General features: G+C 40.0%; 1 protein-coding gene across 2 annotated transcripts; it reads left to right on the top strand.

Moving 5' to 3' along the window:
• The first annotated feature begins 155 nt into the window (after positions 1-155).
• Positions 156-21,881, top strand: LOC127452848 (leukocyte receptor cluster member 8 homolog). 2 transcript variants are annotated; one of them, XM_051718637.1, is made up of 16 exons: positions 156-454; positions 567-593; positions 1,059-1,197; positions 5,287-5,448; positions 11,064-11,138; positions 11,262-11,673; positions 11,810-11,978; positions 12,186-12,356; positions 12,517-12,738; positions 13,200-13,364; positions 13,467-13,761; positions 13,964-14,065; positions 14,145-14,213; positions 16,913-17,042; positions 17,207-17,414; positions 17,515-21,881. In XM_051718637.1, exons 4-16 carry the CDS (start codon positions 5,326-5,328, stop codon positions 17,675-17,677), a joined length of 2,304 nt encoding a protein of 767 aa, XP_051574597.1. In that variant the 5' UTR covers positions 156-454; positions 567-593; positions 1,059-1,197; positions 5,287-5,325; the 3' UTR covers positions 17,678-21,881. The 2 variants fall into 2 exon arrangements, with proteins under 2 accessions (XP_051574597.1, XP_051574596.1); XM_051718636.1 differs by lacking the exon at positions 567-593.
• Positions 21,882-26,962: the final 5,081 nt, after the last annotated feature.

The raw sequence follows: 26,962 nt of genomic DNA, 5'->3' as shown, positions 1-26,962 counted from the left end.
TTATTATTATTATTATTATTTTACAAATGTATACACTTTGCCAGAATGGGACGTTACATAAATTCTAAACGATGCCAATTTAGTCTTCTCCCTCGAATGTGCATGTGCGGAATATTCTCTCGACCAATCAGAGAAGGTGACAGAATTTCCAGGGTCGCTGTTTCCAGCCATTTTATTTGAGGTGTTGACAGTCACACGTTGAGTTAGAAGAATCTCCGAAATGGGCTCCAATGTCTTCATAAAATTCTCTCGAACTTGTTTTCTTTAATGTTATTCGGTATAAACCATTGCGGCGTAACCCTTTTAAGCGATTTCTACAGAATATCCTATATTTATTTTTACTTGCGTCTTCTCAGACTTTGCGTATAATTTGTGGACGAGCTAACGGTAGCTAACTCGTTAGCTTTTGGGAAATGGCGGCGAACGCGGCACAACAAGCCCCAACACCGAGCTGGTAAGAGTCTTACAAAGTTCTGTACTCCAGATTATTTCTTTCTTTATTTTACCAACCAATGTGTTCCGCTGTATCATTTTGATTGTTGGACGGTTACTTTCACAAATGGCAGACCGTATCAAGCATTTGCAAGCTGAAAGTAAGTATAAATCTCCATTGGTCTGTATCGTTCGCTCTCTTTGCATATAGAAAATCTGTCGTCGATCGTAAAACTGTTTGTTTTTGATGATTTTATTGTTATTAGTTAAATATAGTGCTGTTGACACTATTCTTTCTAATTGAAGTTTAAGTCTCATATCAGTCAGTCATCGGTACTGTAACGTTTGGCCTGTTTACTACAGGCCTGTGTTGGCCTAAATTGCCACATTTGCTGGATAACCAGTACAGATTGTAATCCTGCTGAATCATTATTCTGTTTTTGTGTAAAACGAACTTTAGAGTTTTTAAAATGTTAAGATAATTGATATAGACTGATTGCTGTTTTTGTCAGGAATTAGGTTTGCTTTTATTTTTGTAATCGTTTGCCTGTAGGTACGTCACTGCTTGTACAAATGGCGTACCCTAAAGTGGGATTGTTATATATATATCATGTTGTCATCCATAGGCCGTTTGGTACTAATTCAAGTGGAGAGGGCCCAGTCCATGAGAACCCAGAATGGGAAAAAGCCAGACAAGCTCTAGCATCCATCAGTAAATGTCAGAAGTCTTCCAAGACTTCACCAACAGATTGCACCACCCAACAGGTATGTTTTTTTTGTTTGTTTGTTTGTTTTTTTTTAGTTTTTATCTCAGTTGCATCACTTGTTTATTGCAGTTTTATGGAATGTGACATATATACAGTGCTGTGAAAAAGTATTTGCCCTCTTCCTGATTTTTTTTCTATCTTTGTGGGGGGTTTTTTCTACACTAACCCGACCAAATATTTTCCTAGTCGACTAATAGCCATTAGTTTAAGCCATTAGTCGACTTGTTGTCGCACGTTTATAATATTAATTTAATTACCTAAACATATATATTTTGGGGGGAATCAGAAAATGGTTTGAGTTCCAGGGCTGAGAAAGAATAAGTAACATTGCTAACACTGTTCTACATTAAAGAGAAATACTGAACCGTAATAATGAGCCTTTAAAATATACATTTTACAAGCGCACACACAAAGCGAGCCGCAGTGACACGGGCAAAAGCGGTAATGATTCTGAATGTGTTGGAAAAACCAGCAAGGAGACTGTCTGAACATTTTAATTTATAGAGAGAAATGCACATTAGGGTTGTGCCAACAGACGATCTCGGGGATCGACGATGGTCAGAGTGATCGCCAATAGCTGATGCCTTTGAGATGTCAAGATGATATTTGGCTTGTTTTCCCATTAATTTCTTTTATTATTATTAGGCTATTATTATTATCAGATTAATATTACAAATAATTTGCCCGTAGACACACAAACACACATTTGAAGAAACACTTTGTTGTATTATTAAGAACAGATGACAGAAAAGCCGTCTATGCGCATGTATGACACGCTGTTTGAACGGAAGCGTGCAGCCTCGTGGAACACGTGTATGTAAAGGGTTTTCACTCTCTTTGTTTCTGTCTTCTGAATATTTTTTTTTTTTTTTGTAAAAACAGTATTGTCTGTGAGTGCTGCAAATGACCTCAGACATCTCCACTCAGGAGGTGCTTTGAGTTCAGTTCAATTTATTTCCACAGAGCAGTTCATTGTGACTACAACTCTGCAGCCTATACATCTGTGATTAAAACATAAAATACAAAAACACGTTCACCTCGAACCATGATTTATATTTCAGTGATTATTATCATTATAATTTTTTACATTTCATAATTGCGTTTTTGTCTTCATTTGTGTAAGTAATTTTCTGCCTGCATGTTTAGACAGATACTTGCCTGATGGTAAATGGAAAGGTGGTTACTTATAAACTCAGCAAAAAAAGAAACATCCCTTTTTCAGGACACTGTATTTTAAAGATAATTTTGTAAAAATCCAAATAACTTTACAGATCTTTATTGTAAAGGGTTTAAACAATGTTTTCCATGCTTGTTCAATAAACCATAAATAATTAATGAACATGCACCTGTGGAACGCTTGTTAAGACACTAACCGCTTACAGACAGTAGGCAATTAAGGTCATAGTTATAAAAACTTAGGAGACTAAAGAGACCTTTCTACTGACTCTGAAAAACACCAAAAGAAAGATGCCCAGGGTCCCTGCTTATCTGTGTGAACGTGCCTGAGGCATGAGGACTGCAGATGTGGCCAGGGCAATAAACTGCAATGTCCATACTATGAGACGCATAAGACAGCACTACAGTGAGACAGGAAGGACAGCTGATCATCCTTGCAGTGGCAGACCACGTGTAACAACACCTGCACAGGATTGGTACATCTGAATATCACACCTGCGGGACAGGTACAGGATGGCAACAATAACTGCCCAAGATACACCAGGAACGCACAATCCCTCCATCAGTGTTCAGACTGTCCGCAGTAGGCTGAGAGAGGCTGGACTGAGGGCTTGTAGGCCTGTTGTAAGACAGGTCCTTACCAGACATCACCGGCAACAACGTTGCCCTGTGGGCACAAACCCACCTTCGCTGGACCAGACAAGACTGGCAAAACGTACTCTTCACTGACGTGTTGCGGTTTTGTCTCACCAGGGGTGATGGTTGGACTCTCGTTTATCATCAAAGGAATGAGCGTTACACTGAGGCCTGTGCTCTGGAGCGGGATTGATTTGGAGGTGGAGGGTCCATCATGGTCTGGGGCAGTGTGTCACAGCATCATCGGACTGAGCTTGTTGTCATTGCAGGCAATCCCAACGCTGTGCGTTACAGGGAAGACATCCTCCTGCCTCATGTGGTTCCCTTCCTGCAGGCTCATCCTGACATGACCCTCCAGCATGACAATGCCACCAGCCATACTGCTCGTTCTGTGCGTGATATCCTGCAAGACAGGAATGTCAGTATTCTGCCATGGCCAGTGAAGAGCCAGGATCTCAAGGGGCCTGATGGATCGGAGGGTGAGGGCTAGGGCCATTCCCCCCAGAAATGTCCGGGAACTTGCAAGTGCCAAATCAAAGAACTGGCAAATCTGGTGCAGTCCATTAGGAGGAGATGCACTGCAGTACTTAATGCAGCTGGTGGCCACACCAGATACTGACTGTTACTTTTGATTTTGACCCTCCCCCCCCCTTTGTTCAGGGACACATTATTCCATTTCTATTAGTCACATGTCTGTGAAACTTGTTCAGTTTATGTCTTAGTTGTTGAATCTTTGTTCATACAAATATTTACACATGTTAAGTTTGCTGAAAACAAAAGCAGTTGAAAGTGAGAGGACTTTATTTATTTTTGCTGAGTTTATGTCTTATTGAAGCAAAAAAGTTGTCCAACACCTATATCACCCATGTGGAAAAAGTAACTGCCCCCTTAAACTTAATAGCTGATTGTGCTACCTTTTAGCAGCAACAACTGCAACCAAACGCTTCCAATAACTGGAGATCATTCTTTCACAATGCTGTGGTGGAATTTTGGCCCATTCTTCTTTGCAGAGCTGCTTTAGTTCAGACACATTGGAGGGTTTTTGAGCATGAACTGCCCATTTAAGGTCCTGCCACAGCATCTCAATCAGGTTCAAGTCTGGACTTTGACTAGGCCACTCCAAAACTTTATTCTTGCTTCTTTTGAGCCATTCAGAGGTGGTCTTACTCCTATGCTTTGGATCATTGTCTTGCTGCATAATCCAGTTGCGCTTGAGCTTCAATTCACAGACTGATGACCAGATGTTCTCCTTTAGGATTTACTGGTAGAGAGCAGAATTAATGTTTCCCTCAATTATTGCGAGTTGCCCTGGCCCAGAAGCAGCAAACATCCCCACACCATCAATCTACCTCCACCATGCTTGACCGTAGGTATGATGTTCTTTTTGTGGAATTCTGTGTTTGATTTATGCCAGATGTAACGGGACCCCTGTCTTCCAAACAGTTCCACTTTTGATTCGTCAGTCCACAGAACATTCTCCCAAAAGGATTGAGGATCAAGGTGTGTGTTAGCAAAATTGAGACAAGCCTTAATGTTCTTCTGGGTTAGCAGTGGTTTTCGCCTCACCACACTTTCATGGATGGCATTTTTGGCCAGTGTCTTTCTGATAGTGGAGTCTTGAACAGTGACCTTTATTGATTTGAGAGAGACCTGCAGTTCCTTGGATGTTGTCCTTGGCTTTTTTTGTGACTTCCTGGATGAGTCGTCACTGTGCACTTGGAGGAAATTGGAAGGTCGGCCACTTCTGGGAAGGTTCACTACTGTCAAGTTTTCTCCATTTGTAGATAATGGCTCTCATTGTGGTTCATTGGAGTCCCAGAGCCTTTGAAATAGCTTTGTAACCCTTCACAGATGTATGTCGTTCACCTTTTTCCTCAATTTCTGGAATTTCTTTTGACCTTGGCATAGTGTGTGACATTTTAGCCAACTTCATGCTGCTGAAAAAGTTCTGTTTAGGTGTTGATTTGAACAGGGCTGGAAGTAATCAGTCCTGGGTGTGTCTAGTCCAGCTGAACCCCATTATGAATGCAGTTTCATAGATTTGGGGATTTAGGAACTAAGGGGCAAATACTTTTGGCACAGTTGGTATTGGATAACTTTTTGCTTTAATAAATAACAGAATTTAAAGTTTTGTGTTTACTCCGATTGCCTTTTATGTTAGATTTTGTTTGAATTTAAACAATTTAGTATGAGATACACAAACAGAAGAAATCAGGATGGGGGAAAATACTTTTGAAATAAACTGTGTATATATCATTTATTTTATGTATGTTAGGCTGGCCAGTATCAGACAACAGTTACAGACTCCTCTGCAATGCCGACACCGCAGCAGCAGCAGCAGCAGCAGCAGCAGTACTATCAACAGTGGTATCAACAGAACCAGCAACAGTATGCTGGTTACCCATATCCCTATAACTACTACTACCCCATGCCTCCGGTATATAAACATACACACTCCTTTATGTGCTTACAATGTGTCCGTATACAGTCCGTTACAACTTGAACTTCAGTTACTGAAAGGAATGTGCCAGGATTAATATAAGTTAAGCTCTAACGATAGCATTTGTGGATTAATGTCTTCACATATCAAATAATACCAGGACCTGAAGTTCGGCATGGATTATGGGTATTGTGCCCAATTTGAATTATTCCCACATGTTCCCCTTGTAAATTGCGGCAATTCCCATACGCTTAATTCACTTCAACATGTAGCTGAGAATTGGTGAACCAACCTATACAGATGAACTAATCAAATCAATAAGAATCTGCATGTATAAATCATCTTTTCTGTCTCGCTCGCTCGCTCCTCTCGCAGCTCTCAGCAGCTCATTGAACACTTATGAGTTTAGTGTGAGCGTGCACAGTGAGGAAGCTCGCTGTCGCATAGCTATTTGCTGAACTCAAGATGTTGAGTAGGGTTGGGAATTGTAAGGAATTTTACAATACGATTCCTCATCCTCCGGTTCCAGTAACGATCCCAGTAATTATTTTAGTACTTTTTATTATTATTTAGAAATGAGAAATGCATTTCTTATTGCATTTACTACTCTCTGCTGTCCGTTACCAAATGAGATCATTTCAGATTTGTACAGGGCAGATATAACCAATCAGAAATAAATGTAATACAGTTCTTGTTAAAGTGAGTTTGCAGGCTTTTAGAGACATAATACAATCCAATAATAGATCCTTACTCTATTTTAAGTAAATCTAAACCAACATGAAATGTGATGGCATATTTCATTAATTCATTTATTTTATAAAATTCCACTTATTACAACAAAACTTGTGTATCTTTTAATTATACATTGTCATATGAACAACCAGTCAGTAACTGCACTGCTTGATTTAATAGACAGGTCATCATTGAATAAACTGTAACAGTTTCAGAGACAGATTTTACTGTGTTTTGTAGCCTAATGTTGTACTTCAGGCTTCTGAGAATTCAACAGTTTTTTGTTTTTTTTAGTTGGACATTCATAACTTGCACATCAACATAAGATTACTTGTATACTGGAAGCACTGTATGTTTTGCACTGTTGATTCAAAAGAACCGGCTCCTTTGAATAATTAGTTCGGGAATTGAACTGTACCAGAAACAAATGTTTCGCGCTGTAAAAAAAAAAAGCTGGCTCGAGACTCATTCGATTGGGAATTAAATACACTGGTAGAACTGTGTTTTTACTCTGTGGAGTCAGTAGTGGGCAGCGCTGTCAGAGTATTTGAGGACTGCGTTCCAGCCACATCGGCGGAAAATTGCACGCTGGAGAACCGTTAACGGAACCGAAAGTCACGAAGATCATATGATTCCATTTTTTTTTTTAAAGAATAGAACTGGTTTAACAAGAACTGGTTCTCGGTTCCCAACCCTAGATATAAGGGATAAATAAACCTGTTAATTCAACATGCAAAAGGAATACTTTATTTAATACTTTATCTCTGCGAGGGAGTGATGCGATAAAACTATCGCTCCTGTTTATTATCAGCAAAACTGTCAACATTGGAGCGATCTAGTTTTCTGCCTTTCATATCGTGGTGCTCCCTCATATTGCAGCACCTTTGACAAGAAAGGCAGAAATAGCAAAAATATTTCGTGTAAAATGCTACCAGAACTTCTCTGCTGCTGGGTGAAGAGAAATGCTTAAACACCTGTTACATCTCATCTCCATCTTTCTAGTGCTCCCATTTTACCTCTACAGGTATTTTCTCTTCAATAAGTGAATAATGTAAAACAGTCAGTTTTAATAAGTAATAAATAATAGAATAGTAATATAGTTCAGAAGTCTAATAAATTATTCCATGAGACTAATGATTGTTCTGAAAGCAAGGTTGCATGAACTTATTCCTCTCAAGTACTCGCATTGAAGAGTGACTGGAAGTAAACATTTTATAGTGAAAAGACTCTGTTTCTCACCCAAAGCAATCATATTGTTTTATAAGACATTCATTTAACCACTGGAGTCATATGGATTACTTTTACAATGACTGTCTGTGCTTTTTGGAGATTCAGAGTTCTGGCTACCATTCACTATGAAACTGCAGATCTGAGATATTCTTCTGAAAATCTTAGTTTGTGTTCTGCTGAAAAGTCATACACATCTGGGATGGCATGAGGGTGAGTAAATGAGAGAATTTTTATTTTTGGGTGAACTATATCTTTTTAAATCTTTATAAAAAAAAAAAAAAAAACTAGTGGTAAGAATTGAGGAAAGTACCCCTCCGTGAGATTTAAGTTTTGATGTATTAGTTAGGGATGTGCAGAACGATTAATTTCACTGATGTTTAAATGAATCGATTAGTCTAAAAAGAAACCTTCAGAAAACGGTGGGAAAAAAGATTAAGAAAAATACTTAATCTATTCCAAATCTGACGCTAAATTCAGCTGAAGAGGGGCATTTATCTGCTACGTGCTCCTTGCATTATCATTTTACATTAAATATAGAATGTGATGCGCATTCACTGAATCAACGTTAGCAAATACAGGCAAATTTATTGAAAAATTATGAATGATGCAAAGTAAAAGTTAGTTAACATATTAAAATAGTCAGAATATTGTTGAAAATTACGTAAGCCAAATCTACGAGAGAAATTCGCTGGAAAGTTGCGCATATTCCTGGACGTGCATTAGACATTGATATATATGACCGCTGTTCGGTAAAGAACGGGAACCAATAACAGTTACGATGTAGAAAAATAAATGGCTATATGACAGAAAAATAGGCCTGTGTGAAATGTACAATAAATCTAATGTTTTCTAAACATGACGAGCACATATAATAAAATATCGTTTCATCCGTTAAGCAGTCGGCATATAAACGTTGTCAATGTTGAACAATTCATAGTAATTCCAGTGTCGACTAGCAGCATCAGAACCATTTAGTCAACTAGTTTCACACATCCCTAGTTTTAGTATTATAGATTTGATCCCCCCCATATGGACCATGTTAGATGGAATTCCCTTCATTTTCTGAAATTAATTTAAGACCCTGAATACACTGTATCGTTATTGTTTTCACTTAATATTGAAATGTTCTTATTAAAAATAGAATTTAATCAATTGAATAGTAAATAATATTTAGAGTCTGCATAAATTCAACTACCACAAAATAAAAGCAGGGCTTGTGGAGGTGCCGTGGTGGTCAAGAACCCCCCCCTCATGTTAATTTAGACACCAATTTACTGGAGAACAAAATGGGAGATCATGAGACCAGAGCATCCTGTGGCCATTTGGCACGACACCACAATTGAGGAACTCGTGATTCAGAACAAAAGGAGCATTTATCAGGAAGACAAAACTGATCCCAAAGACAGAGAGGCAGTGTGAACTGCACTGCATGAATTTTTCGAACTTGCCTTTATTTCACAAGTATACAGAATCAACTTGTAAATGCTACAATGCATCAGATTACCCCTCATAATGCGAAGTCCAGCTATGATCATGTACACATGGCACCATCTGAAATTAGAGTATTATTAAGATATTACAGGTCAAATGTGTTTGTTCAACTGTAACATAACACTGCCTTGCAAAGCCAAATAGCGACTGTAACAAATATTGTCAGTAGTGATTAAGCAGAGTATTTATTGTCATTAAATCCATAAATTATGGACAAGAAAGGAAGAGAGAGAAAAAGGGATAGATTTAAAATCAACTCATGTCTTGTCTTTTAAAAGTAATTTTAGAATGGCATTTTCTATATATATATCCATATGCCCTCACATGAACACATTGTATTATATAGTATTACAATGTGCCCTCTCATGAATAGGCTATAAAATGTATTTCAGATGGATATATCATGCTCCAAGTTTTTTGTACATAACTACATCATAAAAATCAGGAAGTTTGGACAGAAGTTCATTTTGTCAGAACAGATAAAACTTTGGGAAACTTTATAGTCAAACTATAAAATGTAAAACTATAAAACTGTTCCTGTGCACGTGCATTCACACAATGAACCTCTTCTGAAGTAAACGAACGGCTGAGCAAAAACTGCCATTAATGATTGATTTACTACTGATTTTAATTTATAAATTCACTTAGGGAAAAAAAAACGTCTTTGGAGCGCTCATTTATAATCTGACTGGAACAATTTGGATGCCCCTCTACCCTGGAGAAAGAAACTCAAATGATCTACACAAATTTTTATTCAAAACGGCATATTAAAAGTAAGCAGTTTCCATCCTTAATGTTCTAACCATTCGAACAACCAATGTCCATTTGACTGGCCTCTTCACCTTATCGGCAATGCAATTCTCCAGTGCAGCTATTAATTATAAACTAATTAATTATCAAACCACCTTTGTTTTAAATTACTGATGTAAATGGCTATTGTACCATGACAATAATAACGTGCATTGTATACATACCTTGGCTTTTCCCTGTCAATATTTTAAACCCACATTTGAAGCACCCCCCTCTATAAATAGCCTAGTCACCTTGCACAACAAACTCCATGTGGAGTCAGTGATTGTTTTTATTCAACCTCTAGAGGGTGCCATTATACCGTAGAACCAAGGCGTTCAGACTGTAGAACCCTCCAGCGCCCGCCAAAAATAACTATCGGAAACTATCGTAGTTTTTTTTTTTGCCAATAGTTAAAAACGCAACTATCGTCCCAAGTAATCTTTACATTGATATTTCGGTCGACCTCCTAGTTCTTGCATCACTTTCTCATTCAGAGAGAGAAAAGATGGCAGTGCAGGGCTTCAGACTGCAACTAAAATGGTCACAAATGTGACAAAATAATTTATTGCGACTAATTTAAAATCTAGTCGCCATTGGCGACAGTTGGGTGTGCATTCATATGCGGTTTCATCAGATATCTTGTGAGTTATTGAATACATCTATAGAGTGTGCACCATCAGTGTGTCTCACGCTGCTTTTCACCCGGTCTGTTTCTGACGAGCTTGCTGCACCGCACGCAACAAACCCAGCACGAGAGTCGTGACCAAATGATTCTTTTGAACCGGATCTTCATGAATCACCCGAAAAGAACTGAGGGTTTGAACTCAGGAGCTCAAGTTGGCAGTTTGAATCAGATTCACTTTCTCAGCAAATCAGCTATCAGTGAGCTCTCAACAGGGAGTGCAGACATCTCAAAATAAGAGTCCCATGTGTGTTTCGGGCTTCTTTACAATTAAACGTCCTGTATTGTGTACAGCTTTTTTTTTTCTCCTGGTAATTATTGATTGGGATTGGAGTAGCACAATAAACTGCATCTGGGATTTCATTCAATTTGCTCTCTTGTAGTCTCTGTGTGTGGCCATCTGGTAACAGTAAAAGACTAAGGCAATTTTGTAAAACAATATAATACTGTATATTTAGATATGTGATCACGCATGATAGGCTACCCTCAAACTTTCATAGTGCTGCTTAAAATCCATATGGATGCAGTTGATTCGATGCGTGCATCGGCAAGGAGAACATGACGATTAAACATTATGTACATTTTGAACACGATACATATTATGCCACAAATGCTTTCAATAGAGCGTAACTGGTATTGAGTCCTTTTTTGTGCAGCTCTAAATATTGTATAATTATTTTTACAGTATGGAGGAGCATATCCTCCAGGACAGTATGGTGTTCCAGGGGCCTACCAGACACCCACAACCCACACTGGACAGGTATAGACCTCCATACATGAGTGTGAAGTCCTGCTGAGAGAGAGAGAGAGAGAGAGAGAACCTAGAGTAACCTAGTGGAAATCCTGTGTAAGCAATGCATTTCCCCCCTCTTCTCTCTTTCAGCCCCCTGCCATGCCTATGATGGATGATCAGTCCTCCAGTTATCCTTCCCAACCCCCTCCTCCTGTAGCCCCTCAGCCTCCACCCCAGAGCCCTACGTCCTCTGACCAGCCCCCACCCCCTCCGCCACCCACCATACCTCCCCCACCCAATGCCCAGTACCCTCCACCACTGTCCCAGACCCCCTACAGCCCTAACGGAACCCTGCCATACAGCCCCACTGATTCAAACCCCATGCGGGGCTACAATCAAGGACCGATTCGGCCAGGGTACCAGGGTTACCAGGGTCCAGGATATCAGCCCACTCAGCAGCAGGGTCCAGGACAAGGCCCATATGGAGGACCAGGCAGGGTGGATGCTAAGAAACCTAACAATATGAACAAAGTTGGCCAGCAGCTGTGGCAACGCATGAAACGTATGTGTCCCTGTGTATTTCGTGTGTGTGTGTGTGTGTATATGTGTAATTAGATGTCACCCTTCCAATTGAATGTGTGCTTCAGTATGATGTTTTATTGCTGCTTGGTGAGTTGTGATTGAATCTTCCTCTATAGAGGCTCCTGGAACTGGTGCTGTCAAATTTAATATACACAAGCGTCCATATGTCATGGCCAATCAGAACTTCCCTCCAGGTGAACAGGCCCCTGGACTGACTTCTGCTGCTGCCCCTGCATCGTCTGGGCCTACTACATCTACCACTTCGGCTGGAAGTGCCCAGACTCGGTGAGAGTGCAAGGCAATATCCTAAATTAGTAGTGCTGGTTGGAACATGCACATCTTTCAGTTAAAAACAACAGAACATTTGTTAGAGCTGTGCTAATACAATTTAAAATGTATCTCACATAATTGATCTTTGATATTATCATTTAAGCCAGTGTATATTGACATTTTTTAGAATTAATATAAACTACATTTTATTTGTTCTTTTAGGCCTCAGGACTGGCCACAGGCAATGAAAGAGTATGTGCAGCGCTGCTTCACAGCCTGTGAATCTGAAGAGGATAAGGATTGTACCGAAAAAGTGCTGAAAGATCTTCTGCAGTCCAGACTACAGGATGGCTCTGCTTATACTATTGACTGGACTAGAGAACCACTGCCAGAGTGAGTTGTCTTTTCTACCTGGGATTTCTGAACTATGTTTAGTTTACCATTCTTTGCCAAAATGGCCTGTTCATATAGATAAATTAGTAAATATAATCAGTTCTGTCTTTACAAACTGTTTAACCTTTGACTCTAAACTACCTTCTTTGTTTTTTATCAGTCTCAAGCCAAAGCAGTCTCGCTGGGAAGTAGTTGCTCAACGTGCAAAGGACAGTGGTGTGGGGAGAGGTGGAGCCACTCGAGGCAGGGGCGGGGCCAGGCTGGGGAACTATAGGAATGTATTTTCTCAAAGAAGCCCCTCCTCCAGCTCCTCCCACTCATCTTCTTCACGATCCCCCTCACCTCACAGCCGCCACCGAGACAGGAGTAGACATAACCGCAGGTATTGTGCCTTGTTACAAACTAAATTATCTAAAAAATAAATAAATAAATAAAAAACACTATGTAAGATTGTAAAATTGGGTTAATAAGGAGAATTGTTGCTGGGAAAAAAAAAAAAAAAAAAAAACAGCATATTGTGTACTGTACAATGTATGTTATTATTGTAAATTGTTGAGTGTAATTGTGTATAACAGATGTTTAAATTGTGTTGTGTTAATTTGATGTTTTAAGTCGAGTTTAATTATGTATAACAGATGTTTAAATTGCGTTGTGTTAATTTGATGTTATTGTAAATTGGTATATGTATCATCACTGTCACGACTGCTATGTTGATCGGAACTGCACCCAAGAATTTCACACACCATTTCACTTGTGTATATGGCTGTGTGACAATAAAGTGATTTGATTTGATTTGATTTGATCACTGCAAGATTTGATTGGTGATTGACTTCCTGCCCACAGTGACTCTGGCTCCCAGTCAGACAGCAGCATGTCAAGTGATCCTCGACTTCCATTGTCCCGGCGGCAGCAAAAGGCTGGCCGAGGCCGTGGGGCAGATAGGGAGCGAGGTAGAGGAGCTGCAGGAGAGAGAGGCAGAGGAAGAGGCAAAGCAAACAGAGGGCGGAGGTAAGAAATCAGCACTGATTGTATGACAAAAATAAATGAAATCCACCTGAACTATAGGGAACATTGCACAACATTTCCAATCACCCCATTACTTTTCCTCAGGAATATGGAAGATCCAAGCAGTGGTATTGGTAAAAAGCGAAAAGGCGGTAACGCAGGTCTGGACTTTCATGACCCAAATCGGGAAGCCAAGAAGCAGAGCCGAGCTTCACGCTTCCACACTAAACTACGCACTGAGCCCCTTGTATTAAACATCAATGTCTTTGACCTGCCCAACGGCACTCAGGAAGGACTCAGCTGGGACGATTGCCCCATTGTCGGCACTTGCCAGGACATCACCAAAAACTACTTGCGCCTCACCTGTGCTCCTGACCCAGCAACTGTCAGACCTGTACCTGTGAGTGTCTCCTGTAAATTGAGGGGTTTCATATCATTAGTAATCTGCTTAGTTGTCATAGTTCTGCTAGTGAATAAAGGGTGCTGTGACATTGATATTCAGTGGTTTATTATCGAGCTATTTTTTTGGATTGTGATCAGAGCATGCGTTTCATGCATTGTTTGTGTGGTTTCACTGTGTTGGATTTTTTCTCATGTTCCAGGTGTTGCGAAAGTCTCTGGTTGCGGTTAAAACTCATTGGAAAACAAACCAGGATTACTTGTATGCATGTGAACAAATGAAATCAATACGACAGGACCTCACTGTGAGTAAAATTTACCACCTACTTATTTCTCCCTCTCTTTCTGTCTCTGGATCTTATGTTGAATTCTTGTTTTGTTAAGGTTCAAGGTGTGCGTACAGACTTTACAGTGGAGGTCTACGAGACACATGCTCGTATCGCTCTGGAAAAGGTACGTAGTGCCTTTTGCATTCCCAACTGAAGTCAGCTCTCATTCAGTGTGCTCCCATGTAGTGTCAAAATTACCAGTACTTCAGTACTAAAATATAAAAGATGATACGATACTAGTGTTTCTGCAGTACTGGTAGTACCAAGCACTGACTCAATTCGATACCTGCACGCTGTCTGACTGACACATGACTCGCACACACATTTGACATTTTTTTTGGGGGGGGGGGGGTGCACATTTAATCATATTAAAATTGTGATGTGTCCTAGTCTGATTGTTAAATGGCATAAGACTGCAATCTAAAGCTGTTTTTCCACCATCGAGCCGAACAGTTCTCATTGCAAAATTGTACCATTCTGGGCCAGTTGGCACGGTTACGCTTTCTTTTTCCACTGTGATGCTGTGAAATCAGTAGAATGTACATAACGGATCCACGTGAGAGGTAAACATTGGAGCGAGTGCGGCGCACTATGTACACTGGTGGCCAAAGTTTGGAATAATGTACAGATTTTGCTCTTATGGAAAGAAATTGGTACTTTTATTCACCAAAGTGGCATTCAGCTGATCACAATGTATAGTTTGGACATTAATAACATGAAAAATGACTATTTCAACTTGAAATAAATGTATAGAACTTATTAAACTACAAAGAGTTCTCATAAAAAAGATCCTCCATGTGCAGCAATGACAGCTTTGCAGATCCTTGGCATTCTAGCTGTCAGTTTGTCCAGCTGTCAGGTGACATTTCACCCCACACTTCCTGTAGCACTTGCCATAGATATGGCTGTCTTGTCGGGCACTTCTCATGCACCTTACAGTCTAGCTGATCCCACAAAAACTCAATGAGGTTATGATCCATAATGCACTTTCCAATTATCTATTGTCCAATGTCTGTTTCTTTGCCCTTTTCTTTTGTGTTTCAAAAGTGGCTTTTTCTTTGCAATTCTTCCCATAAGGCCTGCACCCCCTGAGTCTTCTCTTTACTGTTGAACATGAAACTGGTGTTGAGCGGGTAGAATTCAATGAAGCTGTCAGCTGAGGACATGCGAGGCATCTATTTCTCAAACTAGAGACTCTGATGTACTTATCCTCTTGTTTAGTTTTACATCTGGCCTTCCACATCTCTTTCTGTCCTTGTTAGAGCCAGTTGTCCTTTGTATTTGAAGACTGTAGTGTACACCTTTGTATGAAATCTTCAGTTTTTTTTTGGCAATTTCTGCTGGAAATGGGGCCTGTCTAGATTTGATCAAATTACTTTTTTCAAAATAGTGATGCTGTTTTTTTTAACATCAGTAATGTCCTGACTATACTTTGTGATCAGTTGAATGCCACTTTGGTGAATTAAAGTACAAATTCCCTTCCTCTTCGTCAAAATCTGTAAATTATTCCAAACTTTTGCCCGCCAGTGTATGGAGGATGATCGCATATTCCAGTTTTTAGGACTGCTTTTCCCCGGTTTTACTCCACTAACAAACAGCAAAGACACGGCCCCGTTGCAAAAAAGAAGGTAAACGTGTGTTTACATCCGGACACACACATGCAGAAAGTTAAAAGTTCCCAGGCTAGCTTAAAAGAATATTTATTGACAAAGTATTTTATAAAAATAGTATATGAGAATATATTGATATTTTTTATTTAAATGAGCTATTAATCTACTTCCCTGACAAAAAAGACATGTAGAAAAATAAATGTAGGCTTCAATACTAGTTAAACCATCATGAAGATACACTAAATGAGTCGCCACATACTAAACCCATTCTACCAGCACGGTTGAATATGGTTCGCTAACCATGCCAAGAATTCAGGGTCAAGAACTGTTTATAATCGCACCGAACCGTGCTCCAGTGGAAATGCTGTAACCGTTCCGTAACATGCTCAGAACTGTTCGGCCCAATGGTGGAAAAAGTGGCTTTAGTCCACTTGAGCTACGTGCTTTAAAAGTGAATGTGTGAAGCAAGCTGCTCATAACTCCAAACTCCACAGAATCATGTGGGCTGTGTGTTATGAGATGCCAAAGCATAGCACAGCACTCATTATTTTCAGTCATGAAAATAATATATATAATAAATCACTGCATTTGCACTTTTAATAATCATACTGGGCCATGTAGCGAACTGTGGATCTGGATAAGATTCAATCAAAACACATCAAAATAATAGCAGAATGCCTGAAATTTAAGAAATTCAGACAAATATTACAATGGTGTAGTAAAATGTAAAATTAATTGTAATAGAATTATTTAAATTATAAAATAATAATAATAATTAAGTAACATATCAAAAGCAAAAGTGCTATTGTACTGAAAAGTTTGTTTAAAAAAATGCAATGGTATGTTGAAATAATTGTTCTGTTTTCATTTAAGTTTTAGGAATTCATTTTATTAGACACTTTTGATGATAAAATTAAATTTTAAAACATGGAATTCTAAAAATTTATAAAATAAACACGGGATGTAGATTTCAGTAGAGCCCTTCTTAAACACTTAAGCAATGCATAGTTGCATACTTTGAGAAACTCTTGAAGGACACATGCATTTGTTTAAATTTACATTGAAATGTAACGTTTTAAATGGGCTAAAAGTGTGTGTTCAGTAGCACATTACCATATTAGCACATTTTTGCTGAAGTATCTATTGGTATCTGTATCGACTACTGAAATTTTGGTATCGTGGCAACACTACACCCAAGTTTTTCTTTTATCAGGGCGATCACGAAGAGTTCAACCAGTGCCAGACCCAGCTGAAGGCATTGTATAAGGACTGCCCATCAGACAATGTGGGAGAATTCACCGCCTACAGACTTATCTACTACATCTTTACTCAGAACTCTGGAGGTGTCACATTACTTCAGTCATTTGGCCTTCCCTATAATTTTGCACTTTAATTCAGGCTTCCCCATTCTTGGATGCACAGCAAGACTTTAATGCCTTTGGTTAAATCTTTTTTTTTTTATTATTATTTTTTATATATATATGTTTTTTTTTATTTTTTTTTATAGACCTTACAACTGAGCTTGTGTACCTGACCCCTGAGCTTCGTGCTGACCCATGTGTAGCTCATGCTCTTGAGCTCCGTACAGCCTGGGCGCTTGGAAACTTCCACCGGTTCTTTAAACTGTATCAGCAAGCTCCGCGTATGGCTTCTTACCTTATAGACAAGTTTGCGGAGCGTGAAAGGAAGTTGGCGCTGAGGGCCATTCTTAAAACGTGAGTGCAGATAGCAGGGAGATGAACGTAAGTGTCATTGCAAAAATTATGCTGTAGAAGTCTAATTTTTCTACGTTTTCTTTTTTTTCCTCTGTTGCAGGTTCAGGCCCTCTGTGCCGGTGGAGTATGTGGAGTCCAGCTTGGGCTTCCCAGATTTAGATTCCTGTTTAGAATTTCTAACTGGTCTTGGGGTTACATTCATCCCCTCTGACCCTAGCAAAATAGACTGTAAAGTCAGCTCAGCCTGTCTGTCCACCTCTTAGTATTAGGAAAGGTGGAGGGCCAGGGAATTTACACTTTTATATTGCTTAAAAGTCCACAGCCTATTGAAAGACTGTAGAAAAGGGACCAGATATCTGCATAATACACACACACACTTAGAATATATAGCTGCTTATATTTATGAGATCTCTGGTGTTTCTAACTCTTGTAGAGTAAAGGACTTTCTGACAGAGAAGAACAATTAACAAATCCACACAGTCACTATGGTGCCATTTCAAGATGTAGTATAGCCTGTTCACACAACCCATTTAGTGAAGTATTTGGCAAACACTGACTTAGCATAATTAGTTTACAGTTTATCTCATCAACATGGGGCAAAGATCTGATGGAATCAGCTAAGCAGTCAGAGAGCGAGGTTCAGACAGCCGGAAGGAAATACTTAGGGTCTCCTACACCACAGACCTCAAAGCATTTTCAAGCTAATTGTGTTGTGTTCTCATGTTTCTCTCCTCTCAAGCAAACAGCCGCAAAGCTCAAGACCTGACAACAGCAATAAGGAAAAAAGTTTTAATATGTGAGCCACTTTACTGCCAGCTCATCAAGTCTGTGAGAAGACAAAGGCTACTGCTGCAAGATGTCTGTTCCAGAACAACCCAAGTTCACATTGTCATCTTTAATGGACTTTGCCTAGTGAGCTTCCAGGCAATCCTGTGATTGGCAAGAGGATGGTTTGTATGCCCTGTATTTCACCTTGCCCAAGATGTCTTCAGTAAGTCAGTGGAGTTTGAGGTGCTCAGTTAGCTTCTACATCCCTTCAGCTCTGTGATCTTCATGCCAATAGCCCATAAGATTCGAACTGAAATATGTAACAAGATGATCACCTCCAGAGATGCAGATAGGCCTCATTCCACACCATCACTTGTCTGTCTCCCTCCCACACAGTCTCCGCTCCTCCTACAGCACACGATATGGCATCTCAACACTCAAGAAGCTGGGCTTCATTAGTCATATTACCCTTCTAATCTCTACAGATGCGAGTGCATCTCAATGAAATGGCTGCTGCCAGTCAGTGACTCGCTACCTTAGAAAATGTTTGCCTACGGCCCATCTGTGATCTGAATAGGCACAACTGCTTTAAAGTCATCCTGGTCCACTTAGGAAATGTTTACCCCAGAGTTTGACTACCAGCTATCCACTGGAGAGTGTTCCCTCACGCACCACCCAACATAGATGGTCCCTACGCCCATTATGCAGGCAGCCTGACCAAGTTCAGTAATTCTGAAGGAAAAGCAAGAGCAGTTTCCCTCACAGCAAGATGTTCCCTTCAGATGGTGATCGTCACGCTATGAGGGCATTCTCTGTCCTGTTTGGGTTTGTATGGCTGTGCAAGCTTAGTATGTTTGTAATACTGGTAAAAGGATACTCCGCTTTTCTGCTGAGGTGTTATCAAAGGTCTGGCATTTTGTTCAATAGTGTTATGTTTATTTATTTAGCTGTGTGCGCCATTTTGAAATAGGCCATAATATTGATTCCTGTTGCACTCTGCTTCAGCAAGATTGAAGTATTAGTGATACCAAGAGATCTGTACAAACAAATTAAGATCTAATGGATCTGCTTTTTAAGGGATATTACTGTGATTTCAGTAGTAATTCTCAGATTTATACAGCATAATGGCCATAATATTACAGTCTCAGAGAAACATGGATACACTATAGTTAATATTACAGTCAGTGTACCAATTCAAAGTCTTATGCTGAAAATTTAATGCTCTTTGGTCTGTAATGGACTCAAATAACTGCTCCCATTGCAAACAAGCAAGGAGCCTTTTATCATTTTTGGTGTTAATGTAAATAGATATATATTTAATGTGGTAATTTTGACATTTGGCCAGCATGGATAGGGCTTGGAATTGAAAAATGAGTGCTTTAGCAAGATGGTTGCTCAAGACTGCTAAAAGAGCTAATGACTCGTAAAGTTTGTACATGCTATATGTAGTGATGTAAATAATGTGCAGAGTGAGATTTATTACTCTCTCTTTATATAGTACTTTGGTTTCATAGTTTTTTTATTTTTTTTTTATTTTTTATTTTTTTTGTACAATGGTAAGTCATTTTGAGCCATACAAGAGTTTTGATGGCCGTTTTTAATGTAATTTCTTGGGTGGGCGTGTGCACGCTTAATGTATGGTTTGGTGCAAACAAGTGAAATTGAATTAAACATTTCAAAATATTCTTAAATTTCTGGTTCCCCTACACAAGACATGAAATAAGTTCGAAAGTAAAGCTCAGGCTGCTATTAAATATAAACTCTTAATGCTGTCAGGGATTTCATGAATGAATAATATGGCAAATCTTTCCCTTGTTGGTCATAGCCAAAAAGCACTGATCGCTGTGTCTGTCAGTTTTAGTTCTTCGTTGCTCATTGTTCTCATCACCTCCCTACCCATTCTCTGTTTGTCAGTCTTTTATCTTTTCATCATCCTCTCTTTCCCTCTTCAGCTTTTTCTTGCTAAAAGCATGCTTTTAACAGAACCTTGGTCATGTCCGTTATGAGAGACACCTAAAATATCCATGCAACAAGAGAAAGATTTGGTTTCATTACACTTTATGCAGGTTTTAGACCCTGTTTGACAATTTATATTGTTTTGGGGCAAAAATGCATTTATCCTTTCTGCTGTTACTTCTCAACTTATGTTTTGATTTGAGGTCAAATGAATACTGAAATGCATTGAAGTTGGGGCAACAGTGAAAGCTTTTTAAACATAGTTAAGCAATGTTTTTCCTTTCAGTTGTGTTCATTTTTACTAATTTTATTTCGATGCTTGTATTTGCTTGTACCTGGATTAATCACTTTAGGATAAATACTGGTTGAATGTAAATTACATTGCCACACTGACTCTGTTCTCTCCTTCTCAACTGTCTGTTCCAACCCCTCCCATCCCCTGTTCTCTCTCCTCCTGTACTCCTCCATTACCAGATTCTCTTTCTCTTCTTGCAGTCAGGCACAAGCGGAGCAAAGCAAGAGATTAAAAGATGAGGGCAGATCTTGTCCAAAGACATACTGGAAAATGGGCATTGAGACATCCAGACATCTGCTTATTGAGATTCCTTATGCCTGTTGTTGTCTGATGAATCTGAATTTACAATGTTTCACTTTTTACTACTAATTTCAAAGCCTGTCAGAATACAGACCATCTCAATGTAAGAGTTTTATTTTAGGAATCACTATATAGTCTTGTTCATCTGCTGTATGTTCAGTGATGCCTAATGTCCATTCTTGTTAATGCTTGATTTTTCTCTGCGTTTGTAGCTGATTAATTTTCTCCTTTAGTATTTATCTGCTTTTTTTTTCTTTTCTGCTAGTTATTGCTGTATAGTTTGGTTACATTTAGATTGGGTTTTCTGTTTCATGATATGGACTGATTCGATATAAGCTGTAGAATGGCATACTGGACATTCCTGGACATATAGGTAGTTCTAGCCCTATTGTACACCAAAATTAGATCCCACTGCAGTGTTAATGAAATGGTGCCCATAATGCTCTATTTATTACTTGATTTTTGGCCTTTAATACCAGTTGTCCCAAGCAATATTAATCATCTAAAGTGAAGCCAGTAGGGTTTTTATTTTATTTTATTATTTTTATTTTATTAAATGGCTCTTTAGATTTTACTGTTAAACTGTTGTATTCACAGCTACATTACTAACAGATCCATCTGTCTCTTCAAATATTGCCGGTCCTCTATAATCCCTAATTTCTTCGTCTTTCTCATGCATCAGGCTCTTTGCTTTTGTGAATTGTTGTTTTTATTTGCCTCTGTAAGTGATGTTCTCTCTCCTAAATCATTTGAACTTCTAGCCATTCAGTGACTGCTTTTGCTTTCCTTCTCATTTTTTCCTTTTTCTTCAGCCATCTATATCCTCTATCCTTCTCTTTCTGTTTGTACCTCTCTCCATTCTCTCTTCTGTGTACTGGGTTCTGTAATGCAATGTTGTGGTTTTGGATTGTTTTTTTGTTTTTTACATGTGGTCAGTGCTTGGCAGTAAGTATTTTCTGCAGGATTGTGCTTGCAACATTTTTCTTTTACGTCTCATACTCGGCTCTAATATCTCTTCCCTGATTAAAGCTCCAAATGTTGTACAGTGGAGTTCACCTAGAATGTACTGCCGTTTGTAAATGCTGTATATAATGTATTTACTTTCTTATCTTGAGGGGAAAAAATAAAGAGTGATTTATTTGAATGAAGCTGTATAAGCATATGCGTTACATTTGTCTACTAAATATTATACTGATTCCCAGGTTAGTCTACTAATTACGTCATGTAATTCTTGTGTAGAATTATTGTACTGTACATGCAGTATTCATTACACCATATCCAGTTCCCTTACGATTCAGTACACTTGAAAATGCATTTTAATAACGCACATGGGGAGTGCCTTCTTACACGACCTAGTTGAAGCCTCTACAATAACGGCAATATTCTAATATTGGCTATGGTGTTTGACGTCGATATACTTGAGTCAGTGGGTGGAATCTTAGCGGGAAGACTTTCCACTCCACTGCAGTGCTCCGGCGAACATCACACCGCATTGACGATTTGCTGGTAAACGGGCCTCCGTATCTTATTCCCCGCAGCGCTTCGGCAGGGTTTGTGAATCCTTACAAAGCAATTGTATATTGTGTGATATAAATATTTAGATATCTAAAAGTCATGTGCTCGCATCACTTCTTAAAAGATATCGTTCCGTAAGTGTTCCTTGTGCGAGGGACACGTTCTGCTGTCAGATCAGTATGAGAGCTGCATTTACTGCCTGGGCCGCGCCCACGTAGAGACGGCTCTCATGGAGACACTGCCCTCACTGTGTGGACGTGAGTCTCAAGACGCTTTGCTCGTAAATCACCCTGGTTCTGAGGGATGATTCAGCCTCACGTGCCTTACCACCCGCCTCTTCTGTGATACCCGAGGTTTCACAGGAGGAGGCACGGCGGGGACGCGAGGTCGAGCAGGATGACTTTGAGGTGGTCCTCGTAGTGGCACGCCTCGCTATGTTTTCCGATACGCTATGTGCGAGACGAGCTCGTCTCGTGCAGTGGTTCTGACGCTGGGGATAATAATGACGTTGTCATGTCTCTTGCTGCTTCAGGCGAGTGGTCAGTGGATGATGCTGCCGCCCCTCCCTCCAGTGAAGACGAGGAACGTGCAAACACCACTGACAGGGAGATGCTCCGCATCCTTACAAGGGCGGATGAAGAGCTTCACCTTGAATGGTCTCCCCTAGAGGAACCTGAACAGTCTCACCTCGATGAATGGTTCCTGCAGTCTAGACGCCGTCAAACGACAGCGTCCCACAAATCTGCCCCATTATTCCCCTAAGTTTATAACTATCTAAGTCTTGGCATGCGCCCTTCTTAGCTCGCTCGCGCGCGCAGTGACGCCATCCTCTTTAATGTGGATCACGGGGAAGAAAACGGTTATGCCCAATTACCCCCTGTGGAGGATGCGGAAGCAGCACACCTCTGCCCAGCGAGTAACAGCGTGGAAATCACACCCCATACATCTTTCCAAACCCTGTCGACAAACGTGTCGACAAAGATTACTCAGCGGCAGGACAAGTTGGATCAGCACTCCACACAATGGAGGTGCTCCAGGTATTTCAAGCCAAACTCCTCAGGCAAATGGACGAGCACGGCTTTGATCCAGAGACATTCAAAGAACTCAGCACCACCACAGACTTAGCGCTGCATACCACGAAAGTCACTGCGCAGGCCATCGTCAAGTCCATGGGCAACCTGGCAGTTCTCGAACGACATATGGCTGACCCTCACAGAAATGAGTGATAAGGGAAAAGCCACTCTGTTGGATGCTCCAGTGTCTCTAGCCGGCCTCTTTAGCGGTTCTGTGAATAAATTTGCTGAGCGTTACGTCATGATTCAGCAGCAGTCACAGGCTCTGAGACACTTTATGCCCAAACAGAATACATCACAGCCATCGCCCGACCTGCTGCCTCACCGGCATCTGAGTATCAGCATGCACAGCAAAAGCTGTTGGGCACAACCCTGTTGGAGACACAAAACACTGTTCCCCATCTCCCCACTACTGTTTGTCGGGAAAGGAATATTGTTGTTCACAGTATTGTTCAAAATGTTGTTTCTGTGTCTTGCACTCAAATAAATGAAAAAAAAAAAAAAAAAAAAAAAAAAATGCAATGTGCAAAAAAGAAAACAGCATTTGTTGCAAATGCACGAGATGCTCACACATTCTCAATAAAGAGCCCTTTTTCCTCTTCAAAGCACAAACATTATGCTCAACCGCTTCCCTATCGTGAGCGGTGCATTATAACATACGGTAAACATATCGAATTGCCCTCTTTCCTGTTACGCGGATGCGTGGCGAGCCCTAACGGGTATTTCAGAATGGTTGCAAAAAACGATCGAACATGGTTATACGATCCAATTTGCACGCCGTTTCAATGGCGTTCTGTCTTCCACTGTTTCACCCGAAAACGCAGCAATGTTACGAGCTGAAATACACAATCTCTACATGAAAAGCGCGACAGAGATTGTGCCAAATTATCAAGCCCCAAAAGGGTTTTACAGCCGTTATTTTCTTTTTCCAAAGAAAGATGTCAGACTTCGACCGATCCTTGATCTGAGACAATTAAATTGTGCACACACAAAGCGCCCATTCAAAATGATTACTCGGAAACAGATCTTATAGTATGTATGCCCACACGATTGGTTTGCGTCAATAGATCTGACGTGTTCAGTCGTGAACACCATTTTACAGGCCAGAGCGCTGCCCACGAGACGCTAAATGGAAGGTGTTAACTGATTGGTACCTCTTACATGGCAAGGATCCAGTAAACTGCCCCATACATGAAATTCTCATATTTCTTCAAGAGCAATTAGACGCAGGACTCACCCCGTCAATGCTCAAAGTGTATGTGGCAACTAAATCTGCGTATCACGCACATAAAGCCGGCGCCTCTATAGGCAAGAATGATTTAATCATAAAGTTCCTTAAAGGAGCAAGACAATTAAACCCACCTCGGCCAGTTACATTCCCGACTTGGGACTTAACTTTAGTCCTAAAAGCTCTTGCAGGGCCACCCTTCAAACCTTTGGACTCTGTTGATTTGCGCATGCTCTCCATTAAGACCGCACTACTGCCGGCTCTGGCCTCAATAAAATGGGTCAGTGACTTGCATGCACTATCAGTCGACAATTCATATCTTGAGTTTGGCCCTGGTCTTTCAAGAGCTGCTGTCAAACCCAGAAAAGGCTATGTGCCTACGGTCCTAACCACACCCTTCAGAGCACAGGTGGTTCACCTTCAGGCCTTCTTCCCTCCTCCATTAATTAGAATGAGGAACAATAATTGCTTTTGTTGTGCCCTGTGCAGGCACTACACATATACGTTGAGCGTACACGCCAGTTCAGACTGTCTGATCAGCTCTTTGTATGATATGGAGGACGCACAAAAGGAATGTCCCTCTCCAAGCAGATACTTTCTCACTGGATTGTCGATGCAATTGCCCTTGCTTATTAGTCGCAAGCTAAGACTTGCCCAATTGGTGTTAAAGCACACTCAACTAGAGGCATGGCCTTCTCATGGGCATGGACTAATAGTGTGTCTGTACAGGACTTATGTTTTGCAGCAGGATGGTCCTCTCAAAACACATTCGCAAGGTTTTACAACCTAGACGTAACATCTCTCTCTTCACAAGTCCTCTCTGTTTAGAGCGCTTGCTATCCATTGGGCATATATATATATATATATACTTATGCTCCTCCCTTTTAGAACGAGCTCCACATCTTTTACACAACCACCTGTATTAGGCTGTTATAATTTACCGTAAGTCACAAGCACTTACATTATAATTAAACTCCCTTCCCAACTGGGTTCGTGAAGGAGTTATTTCATACTATATGACTATAGTTCATATATTTGTCCTGAGTGCTCCCCTCCTGGCCCAACACGAGGGTCACTCACTGCGGCATACTCTTGTCGGTCGCCGTCCCACGAGACTGCGCCCTCATGCTTCCTTTCTGGATATGTTGTGTAGTGTGGCATGATGGGATTCTGTTCCCTACATGCGTTAATAAACGCAATGTCAAGTGTACTGAGTCGTAAGGGAATGTCTCTGTTATGTTCGTAACCTCGGTTCCCCAAGACAAAGGGAACGAGACGTTGCGAACACTAGCCGCACTACAAAACTTCTTGAGGTACGAGCGATGCACTCCTTGTTCTCAGTCAGAAATTCTGAGGAAATGGTATTTGTGCACCTGTTTTTATTGCAGACAGTTTCGCACCAAAACAGGTGGGGCTCAAACACCATAGCCAATATTAGGATATTGATGTTATTGTAGAGGTTTCAACTAGGTCGTGTAAGAAGGCACTCCCCATATGTTAAAAAATGCAATGTCTCGTTCCCTTCTCAGGGAACCAAGGTTACGTACCTCACAGAGACAATCTCTTTCTTCTTGCATATCTCCTGAGGTTCCATACCTTTCTTTTTTGGATATTCATAAGGTACATAAGTAACTCACTCCTCATTATTATGCACATATCCAAAGAGGAATTTATCACATCTGAAATGACAATTTTAACAAGAATGACATTTTAACATGTAACAATTCCTTTTTAACACGTAATCATTTAATTACAGATATCAAGAATGACGTTTTTTACAAGTTGAAATTCCATTTTTGATATCAAGAATGTATTTCCACGAGTGATGACGTCATTGTTGATATCAAGAATTCTCGATTTTACTGGTGGAAATTTAATTACTGATATCAAACTGGCATTTCCACTAGTAGAAATTGAATTGTTGATATCAACAATTCATATCCTACATGTGATTAAAATTTAAAAGGGTGCCAAAACTATGCAAAAGTAATTACAGATATCAACAATTACATTTTCACTAATTAAAATTATAATTCTTGATATCAAGAATGTAGTATTTTTGATATCAACAATTACATTGTTACTAGTAAAAAATATATAAATTATTGATATCAAGAAATTAATTTTTACTAGATAAATGCAAATTCTTGAATCCTGGACCCCCAAAAGAAGTAAAAAATAGACTTGGGGGGTCCCCAAGATACTTATATTTTAGTGAAAATAATAATGACAAATCTGATTAAATTCATCAGTGGATACGGTAAAATTCGTGAATTCATTATTTACAATAATTTATATCAAGTTTGTTTATAGGCTAGTTGTCATGTCCCTTTAAAATGTAAACGCCCCGCCCCATATCTAAAGACCGCTAAGCGCATGACATCGTTGACATGACTGCTTGCTTGGCGCCACT

The sequence above is a fragment of the Myxocyprinus asiaticus genome, chromosome 15, assembly GCF_019703515.2.
Source record: "Myxocyprinus asiaticus isolate MX2 ecotype Aquarium Trade chromosome 15, UBuf_Myxa_2, whole genome shotgun sequence".
Taxonomy (NCBI): domain Eukaryota; kingdom Metazoa; phylum Chordata; class Actinopteri; order Cypriniformes; family Catostomidae; genus Myxocyprinus; species Myxocyprinus asiaticus.
Note: the sequence above shows the minus strand (reverse complement) of the source record. Positions and strands in the feature narration are given on the sequence as shown.

Bases quoted from the DNA above. Each gene is read 5' to 3' on its own strand.
- LOC127452848 (XM_051718636.1), top strand. From the start codon at position 414: ATGGCGGCGAACGCGGCACAACAAGCCCCAACACCGAGCTG. The intron at 5,449-11,063 runs GTATATAAACAT...TTATTTTTACAG, and splicing joins ACTACTACCCCATGCCTCCG to TATGGAGGAGCATATCCTCC. The intron at 11,979-12,185 runs GTGAGAGTGCAA...TTGTTCTTTTAG, and splicing joins GCTGGAAGTGCCCAGACTCG to GCCTCAGGACTGGCCACAGG.